Genomic DNA, 16,284 nt, shown 5'->3' on the forward strand with positions numbered 1-16,284 from the left:
CATAGCTTTTCCCGGGGGCATATTGAAACTCTTATAGATAAGAGGTTTAGGTCCAGAGGCAGAGACCTTAATACTGTTACAGCCCAAGTAGCACAATAGGGTTATTGAGAGGCTATGTACAAATGATGGAATTATGAAATAAAAGTTAAGCAACGCAATTAGTGTTAAAGTATTGATGTATTTTAATTAATAAAGCTTATAAAGAGTCACCTGGCATTGTTTTCAATGCACATCTAGTAGCTTATAGATAAGAGATTTGTTTGGTTGCTTTATTAGGTTATGAAATATATATTAAAAGAGTATCTTATATCACGCGGCATAGCAGCTAGCCCTACACAAGATGCATTTGATTGGCCTAGTCATTTCCAGCTTACTGGCTGCCAGAAACAGAACCAGGTCCAGAGGTAGAGACCTTGGCTGATGCAGCTACCAATTCAAGACTCAATTCAAATCTGGCTGCTTGTTGCAAGTGCTGCTACTGGTAATGGTGGGCCGCCTGGTGGCACACTGATAGACGTAGTTGGCCAACAAGACCGCAGGGTGGGCAGCCTCAGAACCAGCATCCTTCCTGGCAAGGATATCCATTGTTGGCGTTGCTGGTGGCGTTACGGGTTCTGCCGTTTCTGTTGCATTGCCGGGTAGCAATAATGACGGCGGACGGTTGCAGCTGGGTGCACCGTGACCGCCGGTGGGCGTTGGCTTTGGCTGCCACATGTGGCGAGTGCCCCGCAGACAGTTGGCCTCCATCGCAATGACTACAATGATTTGGAAATGGGTCTCGAAATAGAATCGGTCGGTAGTCTAACCCACTTACCGAAAGAGTGGCTGAGCATCCAGCAGAGAATAAATTTCCAGTTCATATTTTCCCTTGTTTCTCGTTCAATATCCAGCTCTGTTCAGATCCTTTGTATTTTCTAGTTTGTGTTTTTTATTCAGCTTTTTGTGGCAAGGACTACTGCCACTCTGACTGGGTTTAGAAGTTTCTTTGGTGGAACTTTCGACACTTGTTCTTGTTGATGTTTTTATCTGCCGGAGTTACTTCTGCTGCTGCTTCCTCAACTGAAATCCATTCAAATTGACGCATTGACAATTGTTTTACCAATTTCATTTCGCTTGTTTTTCGACAGTTGGCCAAAACTTTGTACCCTCTGTCCCCTACACTCTGTACACTTCCAACCAGAACTGTGCTGAGTTGTTGCTTCAAGTGCCACTGTTGGCGCATTTGTTGCAGCTTAAAGTTGCTGATGCCACTTTTTGCTCGTCCTCTATTTTTTTGCCCCTTCTTTGCATTGCCAGAGCGCTAGTTTATCAAAACATTTTCAAGTCGGAGTGCGGCTGCAAAAACAAAGGCACCCAAGACATCATCGATTTTCTCAAGTGGAATGCCTCCCCGGGGGCTTACGGCTAGGCGGGGGCCGACAAGGAAAACAACTCAATCTCAATGCATGGCACTTAAGCAGCTGGAAGAGTGACAGCAAAGGCGGCAGCTCCAGTGGCAGCTACTTGGTTGCAAGGTGCGGAAACTTCTACGACAGCAGAATGCAATTTTATGGCGGGTGGCTGCCACTGTCGAGGGAGGGGCAGCTCCGGCAGCTTTCGCAGATTGTTTGAAGCTTTGAAGCCCGATCCTAGGCAGCAAATTTGTGTAATCAGTCAGAGCCAGCTCAACAGCTATCTATTCAGCTTACCATAACTCTCATCTTCGTCCAGGATCCACTTGCGAATAGCTTCGCGGTATTAATTCATTGAGAAAGAAACCAATGCCAGAAACTTTGCTCATTATAATTACGCGGATGCAGTGCAACCTGCAGCTGACTTTACTCTCATACGCGAAAGATACATATTTAACTTAGCTTCATGTATAGTTCCAAAGCGGGCACGAGGGTAGATAAATATAAGAAGAACCTCTTAGATTTTTTTAATATTATTTTTTACAATAAATATCCTACCTCACTTTCGATAAATAGTATATTTTGTTTCTTTAATAGAAACGTGTAAGCCATTCGTAGGAATTCGTGTGACTTCCTAGGCAACCCTCGCGCCCAAGCTAGCCCCGGGCTTTGGCACCTCCGAGAACCGTATTCGGTATCCCGGGCAAACCGAAAAGGGGAAAATGGGTGGCGGCACACGGAAGCGGCGGGAAAACGCCTGGCACGTGCATTTCATTTGATAAATGTTGTCGTTGTCGACGTCGCCTTTGCCTGATTATGCAGCGCAGCCAGCCAAGGATGCTCCAACGGTATCCGTTTCCCCTTCTTCGAATCGTGCCTCCCTGGATGCCAAAACTTGCCCCGACTTCCGTTATGCCGGCTAGGGTATATCTTTTTATTGCACACGCGCGTGAAAATAAACCGCAAAAGGTGAGGAGCGTTACCGAGGCAGCTCCCTCCGGCTCTTTGTATGCGGCATCAGGTTTCTCTGTGTGTAAAATTTACACTGACACGAGCTAACTAGTCGTTTATTTATGCCAGTGTGTGTCCTATGGTGTATCTGTATCTGTAGCTGAGCAGCATGAGGCATGCGGCACGTTGCCGTTGTAACTTGCAACTTAAATGCGCACGTGATGCGCTGTCTGCGTTTGCTTTATTGCGTGAGCTGCTCAAAATTAACAAAGTTTTTTCCACCACTGGCGGCAGCTCCTGTCCCTGCTCCTTTGGACTGCGCCGTTTTTGTGCCCACCCGCCTGCCAGGTTGGCAATATGAATGAAGATGCCAGCAAACAAGCTAGAAACTCAAGAGAAGTGCGAATGAGCACGACCTAACATAATATCACGCATACGACACGTTGTCCTCGTCGTTGTCGTTGCTGTCGTTCCTGTTGCCGTTGTCGCAGTCGATGTCGCTGCGAATTTTTGATAGCTACTGCAATCAGCTAAGTGAGCCCCACGGCATAACAACAGTGCTGAAAATGATTAAACGGAAGCTGGCGGCTGCCAGCTCGGCAGCTCCGGCAGTTCAGCAGTTCGAATTTCCAAGTTTTGAGAGACAACTTTTACGAAAACCAGAAGACGCTGTTCTCAAATTATAATCAAGTTGCAAGGACGCTACAGAGAGAATAAAATAAAGCGAAAAGGATACTTGTAAATTGAGTTTAAAGCTTAAATATTTAAAAATTCCATTTTAAATATGTATCTCAAGGTTTCCTCTCCAAAAATATTCTCGAAATTCAGTAAAATGTAATGGAATTTTTTCCCTGTGTAATCAACATCTTATACTCGCGCCCAGAAATTGAAAGTCAACACGACAAGGCAGTGCGAGTGAGACGCAGCCCAGATATCGAAATCAAATCACAGCGTCGTCAAATGCATTTAGAGCTATTTGCATTGCTTGGAATTCCTTCTGCTCGCTGATTTCTGCTCCCTGATTCCATTCGAATCAGATTCAGATTCAGTACCAGATTCGGATGCAAAGCTAAGAGCACGTCGTCTCATATCCAGAGCATGTGTCTCTGGATATTTTTCCCTTAGCTTTTCGATTTTTTTGCGAGCATTGCAAATTGATTTTTACCGCCCGGGGGACATGCGTTTGACTCGTTTGACAGACATTCAACTTGAAGTTTATATTTTTCAAGTTTTGGGCCCATTTGCAAAAAATGTGCGAGCTTTTCCTGACATGATTTCTTATTTTTAAACAACAATACAAACATTGAAAATAGTGTTTCTGAAAGGACATCATCGCTCTCCCATTGCAGAATACAATTAAGCGATTGAGCTGGTAATTTATTAATTAACCAAATGGCATCCATTTTTGTGCTTAACGTATTTAATATTGCTAATTGGCATAAATAAGAGTAAACAAATGCAAGTGTGAAACAAGGCTTTACGGAAAAGGCAGGATCATTAATAATAAATACAAAAAAGCATCATGTGTTTGCAGCTGATTATGCAAACGCCCCTGAAAACAGCAAAAAAAATTGTAATTCATTGCAGGATTCATTGTCGCTTCATAGTCTTAATTATTGACAATAACTATGCATTAATACGGAACAAATGTATAAATAATGGCTAGGACAATTGTTTCTGCATTCAATATTACGCATACGTAATGATGGCCCGGCATATGTTCTTGTATTCAGTTCAACACAATTTTATGATCGAATTCCAACAACCTGGAAGCTTGTTTTCCCAACTAAATGGTTCAAACAGTAATATGATTTCAGGGGCTCAGCCTCAGGTATCGAGTTATTTTTAACGCAACCTTTTAAGTTGGACGAGGGAACACCGTGTTGAAATGAAGCTGCCGACATAGGATGCTGTATATAAGTGTGCCGAGGAAGCCAGTTCTTCCTTTACTTTTAATTGAACATTTTTAATTTATGCACAATAAAAACTGATTTACCGCCGGCTACCCGTTCGGCTAGAAAAAGTTCAACTTTAACTTTTTATGACTGACCCAAACAGGAAAAAATGACCGAACGCAGAAGGATGAAAAAAATGATGAGCCATAAAAGCGAGCGAGGTGTGCGTTTGTATGGGTTTATTCAGGTGTCTGTTTGGCTGGGCTTGGGGTGTGTTTCGGTGTGCAGGATATCTAAACTAAACTTTTGGTAGAGCGAGCAACTTTTGCTTTTTAGTGCCGGCAGCTTGCTTCATTTTACAGCATTTAAGTGGCCATGAATTTCCTGGCCAGTGAGCACTGAGCGACCAGTGGGCCACTGCCTGCCTGAAAAACGAGCGCGTGGCTCCATAAAGACCCCGTATTTCCTCCTCCTCCAACCTCTGTCCTCCATTCCCCAACCCCAAATCAAACCACCACCTGCTGTGTCCAGGTTTGTTTTAGTTGTGGCGGTTATGGCCAGTTTTCAGGCTACGTGGAACTACAATTGGTTTTGGCCATACTTTCGTCATAGTCATCGGCACACGTGCGCCGGAAAATGATTTTAGTTTGAGTTCACTGGCGGCATTAGATTGAAAAAAGCTATCAAAGCACCTTTTATTAATACAACTCCTCTTGCAAAAAGTATACAGCTAAAAGTCTCTTCTGAATAATTTAGTGTCTCATCAAGTGTTTCTAATTAAATGCGACATGGAATTTTCTATACTTTCGGAAAAAACTAAGACCCTGTAGTTCATCAATAACTTTCCAACCATGATGAACCGACACCTGAGTATTTTCATTTTTGTTCTCACAGTGATTCTATCCGCCCTGAACGCCCAGGAATCGGACTATCCGTTTATATATGTCTGCCACAGGAACAATCCACACTGTATTCTCTTCAAGCCGTTTAATGAAACGATTCCTAAGGACAAACTACAAGAATAAACTCAACCCCTCCGTTGTTCTATCTTAGTCCTCAACGTTAAAAACTATATCACTCCCGTATTATCTTCTATGGAAACCTAAAATAAAGGATAGTTTTTCTTTAAGAGGCTTTTCATTTTAATACAACATAGTACCAGTTATAACCTGGATAAAGCAAACCAGCTTAATACTTATGTATCCTATTTTTATTACTTACCAAAGCATACGCCATTTGCAACATTATTCCAAAGATCTTAGGGTATAAAAAAATATAGCACAACGATGCATCACTCTGTCAGAGGTGGGAGGTTGTGGCATTTTGCATTGCATTGTTGTCCTGACAGCTGCAATGAAATGACGAAGATGTATGGTTGTAAAGAACAGAGGGGTCGGACGAAAAAGAAAGCTGGATGGAAAGTAGGTGAAGTAGCCGGGAGAAAGTGCATGTTGTCGGGCTGGCTACCATGTTGCTGTGACAACTAGCAGGGAAGAAGCCTGGGCGACAGCCATCCAAACGGGCGACACTCGTCCCGCCCTAGATCCTTAACTCACGGATGTCCTGGCCATCTGCATTCAGCTTGTTTAGGATTTTCGCATTTGCCACACATACAGCTCTCACACTGCACCCTCTGACATTGATTTGACGTGCAACACATTAGACTAATGAAAGTTTTTCCTGTTTCCAGCGTGGGAGGTCCCTCCTCCTGGCCGTCCACCTGACTATTAACACTCAAATGATTTCTGCGGCCCACCTATCTGGCTATTATTCCATCCCATAAACGTTTAAGGCGAGGCCCACCACCCTTTCGTACTGGCAGACTTCGAATTAGCCCCCAACCCACTGTTTTAATTACATTTGACTTGGCACTGTCTTTGGGCCTCAAGGCTCATTAAAATGTCCTGCCTATTGCCTGGCGGCCCACGAAAGACATTTAATTTAAATTGCGACCATAAATATACTGTCGGGTTTCTGAAGAGTGTGTAGGTGTGGATGTTATACACTTTAGCTATTATTTCTTATTACAAATTGTTAGTTATTGTTTAAAGTGTTGGACTTATGTTGGACTTGTCTAGCAATACCATACATGATGCAATTATTTGAAGGGATTTTATAGTGTACTATTATCTATTCTACCTATCTAAAAAGTGTTAGTATTATAGAGTATAACATATTTTGCATTGTAGTATTTTTTTTTTATTTTGGGGGCCCAAGCAAGTACACGTGCCACTTGCCTGTAAGACAACCTGGGCCACCCTTTTTCCTCTTTATAGGATCAAACTTTATTATATTTTTTAATGGCTTTGTAATTAAAATGCGGACTGGCAAACACTTCGAACTGGGAAAATTCCATCTTCGAAGGGGGAAAATTCAAAATAAAAACAAAAACTTGAGAGTGCAAAACGATTCCAAGTCTACCGAATATCAAAGACAATTTTGGGCCTCAAGTGGCAAAGGGGCAGCGCCTCTGATTGACTAAATGTCGCTGGAACTGACAAACTGACAGCCAGAATGACTGTCAAGCCGACTAACTGACTGATGAACTGCAGCTGAGAGGAGAGATCTGCGCGTCTCAGTTTCCAAAAACCTTGAGCTCCTTTTTTTCGTAATGGAAACTCAAACTTCAAAACAAGTTGAAATGCTTTGGGCCCCCACTTGGCAAGAGCTATTGTCGATTCCGGGGGAATCTGCCGAGCCGGGCTCAAGGCAATTTGGAATTTGCAAGAGTGGTACATCCCTACCTGATGCTTCTACCACGAGATGCCATGAAGATGCCGCCTCCTCCAGTCATTGCCATAAATCAACCCAAGTGCCTACGCCCCAGCTGATTTATTTTTGCCCTGGCAACTCGTCAGCATGCTGGGGAAATGGATATGGGGATGGAGGACAGCCTCTTGGTAGCTAGGGAGTGCCAGGGGTTAAGGCATTTGCCTAAAATATTTAACCGGCACTTGTGCACAACAATTCCAAGTTCTTCCTGGCTGTCTCTCTCGTGCTCAGCTCCTCTTGGCTTTGCCTTTACCTTTGCCCTTGGTCCTTGGTCCTTTTTTTTATTCTTTTATTAAATTCTCAAGTGGCATTCGAAGTCGAATTTTGTGTTGCCTTTTGCCTGTTTTCCTTTCTGCTATTTTCCAGCCAGAAGCAGCAACAACAATAGGGAAATTTCATTGTCAAATTTCGTATAATGCACAATAATAATACAGCAACGGCAACGGGAGCGCGCAAAGAAACAACAACCATTTGCGGCTAGTGATTACCTTAGACATTTTGCGGCTCACAAATTGCGCTATTCCCAGAGCCGCATGGCCCAAGGGGATGCGTCCTCGACCCCCAAGCCCCGTGACCTCCTGACCGCCCTTCCCCGGCCCTTAACTTGCCTTAAACTCTGATTGTTGTTACAGCCGCATTTGGGTTTTTCGAGCCTTCCTACAGGCCGCGTTTCCCCCCAACGAGATCAAAATCAGCACGCGAACAGTAAATTTAATTTTTAATTTCGTTGCGCATAATAAAAAACTTTACATGTTTTAAGGCCCATCAAAAAAAGACTTGATATAAAAAAAATTGTGGTTTTTTGTTTTAGAAAACTTTTCAACAAGTATCTCTTTCAATAAACACGATACATTCCAAACTACTAGCTTGTCAGTAACTGATATCCGGTAGTTTGCTTTTGCCCGGCAGGATGATTTTCCGGCGGAATAAGGATTAATTACGGAGTTTCAAATTCGGGCAAACAAAAGCTGCAACCTGCCCCCGGAAACCAGTGCAACTGGAATAAAACATGGCCATATTCGGAGGCAAGTTTGATATGCGGATCGGGTGGATGAGTAGCAATACTAGAACCTGCAGCTGGTCGAACTTTGTGCTCTTCGACTAATGCAATTAGATGCAGAATTACAGACGTGTCTAATGTGCATAGTAGAAACAGGGAAAAGGTGAAACAATAACAGGACTGCCAAACTAATTATACGAAACTTTTTTTCACCAAATTTTCCGGCACAAGCGCTCCGGTTTCGGGCGCTGTCGAATTTTTGGGCTAAACAAATACACACAGCGAAACGGAAGCCATAGAAAACAGTGAACCATTACAGCCATACCCGCTCACATCCCTAAACACCCACACACCCATACTGACACCCAAAACAACTGAAAAACTCAAACAAACGCACACAGAAGCCATTTTGTGGTCTCGTGCCACGCGTTGTGCTAATGAGATTTTTATAGAACTTTTTGAGGCGGGAGTTTGAGAGGCAGCTGCCTCGGAAACTGTTGACAGTTGCCTAATTAAAAGTCAATTCCTTTATCTACCGCCTTAGCTCCCTTCCCCCTTTAAAAAAATAAGAACAAAAAAAATCAGCGAAATACATCAACTGCAGATGCAAATTTGGTAGTGGATCTGAAGCGGAGAATTAAATTTCGGCATCCCGGATGGGCTGCATGAAATGTAAAGCCAGTGGGATGCACTATAGGCCGGATGACCACTTTTTCTGGCCAAAATTAATAACTTCTAAACGAAACAAAATATTTGGGTTCTGTTTTTTGATTTGGGTTCTTAGTAAGCTAAGGAACATATTTTGAGAAAATAGGCGTGGCACCGTCACCTCTGGCCGGAACTAGATTTTATGTCTTCCAAAGTTATATAAAAGAAGAAACAATAATATTAAGGTCTGGTTTTTTTATTTTGGTTTTTCAAACCGTTTAAAGTAATTATTATTAAAAAGGCCTGAGAGGTAAAATATAATCTAAACTGTTTCACATGCTCACCTAATCAACATCTTCTTCGGTCTCAAGTTCCATTTCCCTGAACTCAAGTGGATTGTCTTCAATATTTTACTGATACTGATCATCAGCGCTCCTTAAGGGACTGTGGAGCAATTCTAATACTTCTTTTGGAAGAAGCTTGGCTAGGTTAACCGATGATATTGTAGGGTCTGATACATATAATGATCTGTGGAATACGTCCTTTAAACTTTTGCTTCGACTGCTTTTTCTCGGCTTCAAATACAGAACCAGCTATAGAAACTTTGTATCTAGCCAATATTGCATTCTCTTTCGAACATTTGGTCGCAGCAGATCTCCAAACATCGAAAAACTCCATGTTGTCAAGCCTGAGGTTGCGACCTTAAAAAGTGAATTACGCAGAAAGTGCGCAAAAGGGCACTTTAATATTACATTCATATGAACAAGAATTGAATTACCTTCAACCCAGTATAAATATTAAGGTCAAACTAGCTCAAAGACCGTTTATATCTCTAACTAAACATTAGTTTTTGTTATTGATTAACACACACAAAAGCTCTGTTAAAAACACTCAATTACAGGGACAATCCCAAACAAACCAACATATGAGAATCGAAAACATATAGTACAAATCACTCCCTTTCGATGCCATAACAACTTTTTTATAAGATACTAAGTATAGTGCCTTTTTTATTAGCTTTAAATGGACTCTTTTTTCCGATAACAAGCACACGTGATCTCGACACTCCGAACTGCTGTTTTTGAAAACCGATAACTTAACGGAGCGTGGCTATGTCAAAATTTCTGTTACGTAATATTGAAGTCTGATATTATACTAATATAATGACATCATAAAATCTTAATTATAAGAACTTTCGAAAAATGGGTTTTTGGCCAGAAAAAGTGGTCATCCGGCCTATAGTGGGATGGGATGGGGACGCCAAAGAGCATAATTTATAAGCAGCAGTCATAGCGACTCAATTTTGTTGTCATGTTGCATGCAAATGAGTTGAACGAAAGCCAAGGGAGTAGTGGATATCGCATAAAGTATCGTGCCGCAGCTCCTGTTGCAGATTGAATGCTTGCCAAGCACAGGAGCAAGCCAACAGCAAACAGGGAACGGCGAATGCAACTTTAAGTCAATTTTTTTATGGAAAAAAAAACTTGGCGCCATAGGCACTGGATACTTGTCTATGCCCTTTTAAGAACCAGGGAGAATGAAAGGATTTTTTTAAGCCAATTTAAATATTATCACACTTATTATTAGTCATACATCTCAATGATATCATTTTTGCATTACTTTACACAAAAAGGTCTAATAAAAAGTTGAACATTATTTATTATATCATTTGCATAAGAGTTTAAAGGACCTATAAAAAACTTCATATTTCAAAGATTTTTATACATTTTTTTGTTCTTAGTATATTAATGACCTTCATGTCCTTCGTAAGCAGTAAGTGTATTATTTTATGTCCTTATAGTTTGCTTTGTTTAGCCTTCCTTTTTTGTATGCAACCACTTGGCGAAATAACATAAATTTCCGCTTCCTTCCCCCAAACACTTTACTTATTATGTGTTTTTCTTTGCGCTTAGCTTGAATGAAAGGACTTGGAAAGTAAATGCAAGGTAGGACGAAGAAAATGAAGAATGTGCAACAAAAGGGGCAGAGTCAGGCAGCTGACTGACATAGTTTTTCCCAACCGCTTCGTAATCGGTACTCGAAAGGATTCAAATTCTTAAAAAAATAGGATTTCAAAAATGTTTTAAACTTTAAACAGTAATCTCAACTAAAAGAAACTTGTGAAAAAGGCAAATAATAAGATTAATAAAATATAATTGTTAAACAACTATAGGGTATCCTTGGTCTTCTATTTTCACTAACCTTCCAATCCTCGGTTTCCGACTCAAAGTCTTTACTTGCTGTCGTTGCCTTGGGCCTGGGAAGCATTGAAATAAATCTGCGAGAGTTCCTTAGTGGAAAGTTTTCTTCTTGGCCGGTGCAAAGTGCACTACATATCTATAAGGCTGGGAGCTGGGGGCCACGAGCTGGGGCTGGGTGGCGTTGACGGAATGAGGAATGCCTCGTCGTCGTCTGCATCTGTGTCTCGCCGGGGGCCAGCCGAAAGTGTTATTTACCTTTTCTCTTTGTTGGCAAATGCCTTCTGGGGAAACTATGCAAAGTTCACTTGCAGCTCTGACTCTGATTCGGTCTGACTCTCCATTCTTTCCAGCCTCGGCTTTTTCACCTGCACTTTGCTTAATGTTTGTCCTGCATAATTAAACAATTGCTAGGCAAATTGTTGCAGCTTCTTGCAATGCCAAACAAAGGGTTCATTTGGCCCAATGACAGAAGGTGATCAGGGAAATGGCAGCCCCAGGACAACGAAGACGAAGCAGATGCCGAGGCCTGGTACTTTAACGAAATTATATTCCAGCTTCTGAAACACCACTGCTAGCACACATTCCTGCCAAAGATGTTGCCAAATATTTTAAAAGCAACTAAGAATAGCTATTGGCTAAAATGAGGGTAATTAAGTTTAGCCAAACAATTTGCCAACGACAGGCGAACGTGGAGAGAGCTGAGAACGGCATTTGGCCAACTCTCCTTAGTTGCCAATTTGATTAACCGTTAATTAATTTCATTATTAGACAAGGCGGGAGGAGGCTGAGTGGTAGCATAGCAATTAGGATGCCAAACTTTCCGACAGCAGTGAACGGAAGTTCTCACAAATTTTGTGAGGAGTAATAATACACTGAAATAAATGCCATCTACTCGATTCAAAAGGCTACAAGGATATACTTCGTGCGGCTTCCCGATGAACACTAGAGCCGGACCACAAATTGCACAGTCAGGAGGAATTTAAAAGGACTAAGGAATAAAAAGTAATCCACATAGCGCACAAATTGCTGGCCATTGAATGATGCCGAATAAAAAATGCTCGATATCGTTGCAGTGGAGAACGAAAAAACAAAACTGTGCTTCAAATTCACAAATAAAAGCTACGTAACATGCTAGCTAGAAAAACAAGAGGGGGAGGTTAGTTAGGAGCCAGGATCTACCGGGCCAGCAGGACAGACAGACAAATACAGGGAAATATGCAAAAACTGTGAATTTGTATTTCAATTTCTGCAAGCGCACTACTTTCGGAGCGGGTAGCCGCAAAAACGTAACCAAGTGGACGAGAGGCAGAGCCACCGACAGGTTGAGCAGCTATCCTGCCCAACTGTCCGGTTGTCCTGGTATCCTGGCATCGTGGCATCTCTGCATCCTGGCGTTCGTATTCAGTTTTCCCCTCAGTAGATGAAACCGACACAAATGACCGGGGTGGGGCTTTACTCCGAATCCGAAACCAGTGCCTCGACTGACACAGCGCATTTGAAAATTGATCACCGGAACATCCGTGCGCTGACCGGAAATGCACAAATACTGACGTGATTTATGTGTGTGTGAGAGAGAGTGCCAGTGCGTATGCATGCCTGCTTCAGTAACTGTTTTACATTTGGCAATTGTTGAAAATTTGCAAATGATTCACACACACATAACATTTAAAGTTAGGCTTTAAAATATTATTTGATTGATGGGTAGGTCTTAAACGACATTAATAATAATGGAAATCTTTATATCCTTAAGGGTTCTTACGGTTAAGAAAGGACTATATTTTGAAGTGCAACAGTTAAGAGAATCCGCCCTCCGGCAGCTGCAATATTATCTTTAATTCATGAGACTAAAATTGGACGGCAGGAAAATTACAATTCAGCAAGAATCTTCCTGATTAGTTATCTCGCCTCCAGTCGCCACTTGTCCGCATCTCTTAGCCAACTTTGCGCCACCTGGCCATGACCATATTTCAGCTGCTAGTTATTAACTTATTTATATCCCAGCAGCCCAGGCAAGTGAAACCACCGAATGTCAGTCCAGCTTGGCTTGGCTGCCTTGTCCACTGCTAGTTATCCAACTAATGGAAAATTATGTTGTGAGCTGGAAGTGAGCAACTAGCAATATGTCAAGACTGTCCTAAAGTTTACTTCAAGTTGTTGCTGGACTGCTTTTTTGGTCACTTCTCTCTGCCAGCTGGAATTTCTGCTGTCGATTTTTGACAGCTGCACTTCGGGTTTTTTGAAAGTTTTTTCCCCCAGTTCGATAGCTGAAAAGTTCCGCCCGCTATCTAGGCTATCCACCCACCCGAGTGGCCAATAACTGACAGGACTGCAGATAAATCCTCTGCCAGCCACCAGATTCGGCGAATTCGAAAGGCAATGAAAACATTAATTATTTCTGCTGTAACACCAATCCGACAAACTTTACTGACAGCCGGCGAACAACGCCTGCGATGACTCTATAATAGGCATAATTAAGCCGCACAATGTGCATTTAAATTATAAATTAATTGAGCATCGAGTGGGTCTCAAACCAAAATAACATTCCGAAAAATGTCAACAAAAAGATTGAAAACAGTTGTTTACTTTTGGACAAATAGTTTATATATGGTTTAAATGGCAAATTAGACAAAAACCGCTTGCCAAATTAAGAATTATTGGACTCAGCACAATGGCTCTTTTTTATAAGCTCAGTTCAAATATTTAATCAGCAAGTCTGGCAACAAAAAAAGGCTCACCGAAATGAAGTTTTATGACACGTTTTTCAGGACAAAACGCTGACAATTCAATTGAAATGCAACTTCCATGGGCGGGTTGGCCGAAACGGAGTTACCATTTCGTAGGACTGTCGTCAAAACCTCGCCCGGCCCGCTCAGCCAACCCTTTTGGCCAATTCCTTCTCTAACAAATGAAAGAAAAAAGCTGGAAGGGAAAAACAAAACGCCGGGAAACGAAATTAAAACGAGTGCCCGTATCAGGAAAAAATACGGCAGTAATGGAATGGGTTGCATGGGAGGAGCTTTAAGGGGCGGTAAGGCAGTCGAAAAAAATGCAAATATGTATGCCAATGTAAAACAGAAGCTGCAACCGGGGTACCATCATCACATAAAAGTGCCCGAGTACGATCCTCCTTCACAGCGACCCCGCTAACCATCCAAAAAGGACAAAGAAAGGACATAAAAAATGAACGGATGCAGGATGGGCGGGCGGTAAAGAATAACCCTACTGAATGACATGACTAAAAACAAAAAAACGCCAAACAAAAGAAATGATGAGAGTGTTGATGGAAAGCAAGGACGAAGGACTTCTGGAATGAGGGGCATCGAAGTGGCAATGCACTTGCCGAAAGGATAGTACGGGTGAAGGATAATTCAAACCTAAAAGAAAGTGCAAAACTTTGTGAAGGAGTTCCAACCGAAACAGAGAACCGTCTCGTAAAAAAATGGGTTAAACTGGTGGAAAATGGAACTGAGACAAGTGTACTTTTAATTAAAATAAAACACAGAAAAATACTCAATTAGAGAGCAAACGTAAGCCAAAAGCGAGAAAAAGGAAAAATGTAAGGGGAAGATAATAAAAGATACATCTTTAACTAATTTATTATTTGAATTTAGTATTGGCTTCTGAAGAATTCTTCCACTCTACCAATATCTATAAAAACCATAAAACAGTAATATTTTAATGATGAAATTTGAAATGAAATTCATTGCATCTCCATCAGTATATATTTCCGAGCATTTTCCCTTTGGTTTCTTTATTTCGTTTTCCCTCCACCCATGACATAAATTAAATTGCGCATTTGCTTGGTCCCGCAAATGTTCGTTTCAGTGAGTTTTATATATAAAATGTATACATAAATGGGTAGCTTTTCCTTTTGTGCTTCACTGTAAACATACACATTTATGCAAATACATATATGCGAGGACGCGGGATGCAATATAAAAAGCGACATGCAGCCAATAAAATATTGACAGTCAGTTGACCAAAACGGGGGGCACAGAAACCTTTATGTAAACACAACCGCGGTCTCAAGCCAACTGTGAAAAAAGAAAACAGCATGCCAATGGGGCGTATGCGTAATTTTTAGTCGAAAGCGCAGCGACCACACGGCGTATGCGAAATATTCTGTTGGCCTTCACGTTTTTGCCTTAAATTCCAGGGCCTCGACGCTTGGGTGCAATTTGATGCTCATTAGCTGACTTTAAAAAGGCTTAGCTATATTTTAGATGCATAAATTACAAGCTCGCAGCACAGGATGCTGCCATAAATGCAGATTCATAAATTGCCAGCAGCGGGCCATTATTTATTACTACAAGTTGACAGACAACGTCCCCGTCTCACTTTCCACCATTTTCCCATCTGCTTAGTATTTATCTTTTCATCGAGGAACCCTCTTTCCGGGAAAGCAAACAGGTTGGCCAGTTAAAAAATAAACATTTCCTTTTTATATACATTTTGTGCTTTTAATTGGCAATGACTTAGTTTTGTTTTGGGTGAGGGTCGAATAACCGTCGAAGTTTTCTTTTGAATTACAATTTTTAGCCCACTCTGGTCGCAGCGCACGTAGCAGTTTGAGTAATTTTTAATTATTTGCTCTGCGGCAGCCTTGAAGTAAGTTTGCAGGTTAGCCTGGTGGACCAGCAGACACCTGCGGCGTAATTTCCTACACTTTGCAGCATTTTTCTTTCAGCGACGGCATCTTATCATTTATCAGCAGTTGGAAAAGATCAAAAGCGAAAGCAAGCTAGCCATCAAAAGCAGGGATATATAGAGGACGAAAGAACCACCCACCCCAGTCATTTCTCACCCCGGCCTGACCCCCTCAATTTTTATCTAAGCCGAGTCCGCTATGTGGGTCGAAAAGCTCCGACTGCCAAGCCATGCCATTTGGCCAAATGAAACTAATTTTGTTGATTGTACAACCGCGGTGGTGGAATGGGGGCACCAGCAGATGCGGAGCTTTATAGCCATCGACAGTTGATATATGGGCGGATGGGGGCGTGGCTTAACGTTTTAAGAGCTGCTGCCAGTTTAGAGAAATCTCTTCTGTCTTTCTTTTAGATGTATCTGGAGCTCAAAAAGATATATTCCTTAAACTAACCTTGACACTGTGTTAGCTTTACTAAGTATAATTAGGCCAATTTAATCTATAGAATATTTAATGGCAGTCATTTTGTAATTATTTTAGTACACTCTATTGAAGAATTTAATGAACTATTGGTAGATTAAAATGTTCAATTGCTACTAAAAATTGTCCTAAATTGATAGAAATGCCTTTGTTTGAATGAGAAAATTACTTTGACTGCCTAATCGGAGCAAATCAAAATGCCTTCCTTGCATAGCTGCTGCAATCAATTGGAATGGCTCTGTCAGGGGACATCATCAATATAGTTATTTCCATTGTCCCTGGCGAGTCTGAATCTTTGACT

At 41.6% G+C, this 16,284-nt stretch overlaps 1 protein-coding gene and 1 pseudogene across 1 annotated transcript; both read right to left on the reverse strand.

Annotated features, from left to right (window-relative positions):
* Window positions 1–246: 246 nt before the first annotated feature.
* LOC108128639 (uncharacterized) lies at window positions 247–974 on the reverse strand. Its single transcript, XM_017246317.3, has 2 exons — window positions 815–974; window positions 247–755 (listed from the first exon to the last, which is right to left on the reverse strand). The coding sequence occupies exons 1-2, from the start codon at window positions 858–860 to the stop codon at window positions 442–444; spliced, it is 360 nt and encodes a 119-aa protein (XP_017101806.2). The 5' UTR covers window positions 861–974; the 3' UTR covers window positions 247–441.
* Window positions 975–4,068: 3,094 nt separating this feature from the next.
* On the reverse strand, window positions 4,069–4,775 carry LOC138926568 (uncharacterized; annotated as a pseudogene).
* Window positions 4,776–16,284: the final 11,509 nt, after the last annotated feature.

Source organism: Drosophila bipectinata, chromosome 3R (assembly GCF_030179905.1).
Source record: "Drosophila bipectinata strain 14024-0381.07 chromosome 3R, DbipHiC1v2, whole genome shotgun sequence".
Classification (NCBI taxonomy): domain Eukaryota; kingdom Metazoa; phylum Arthropoda; class Insecta; order Diptera; family Drosophilidae; genus Drosophila; species Drosophila bipectinata.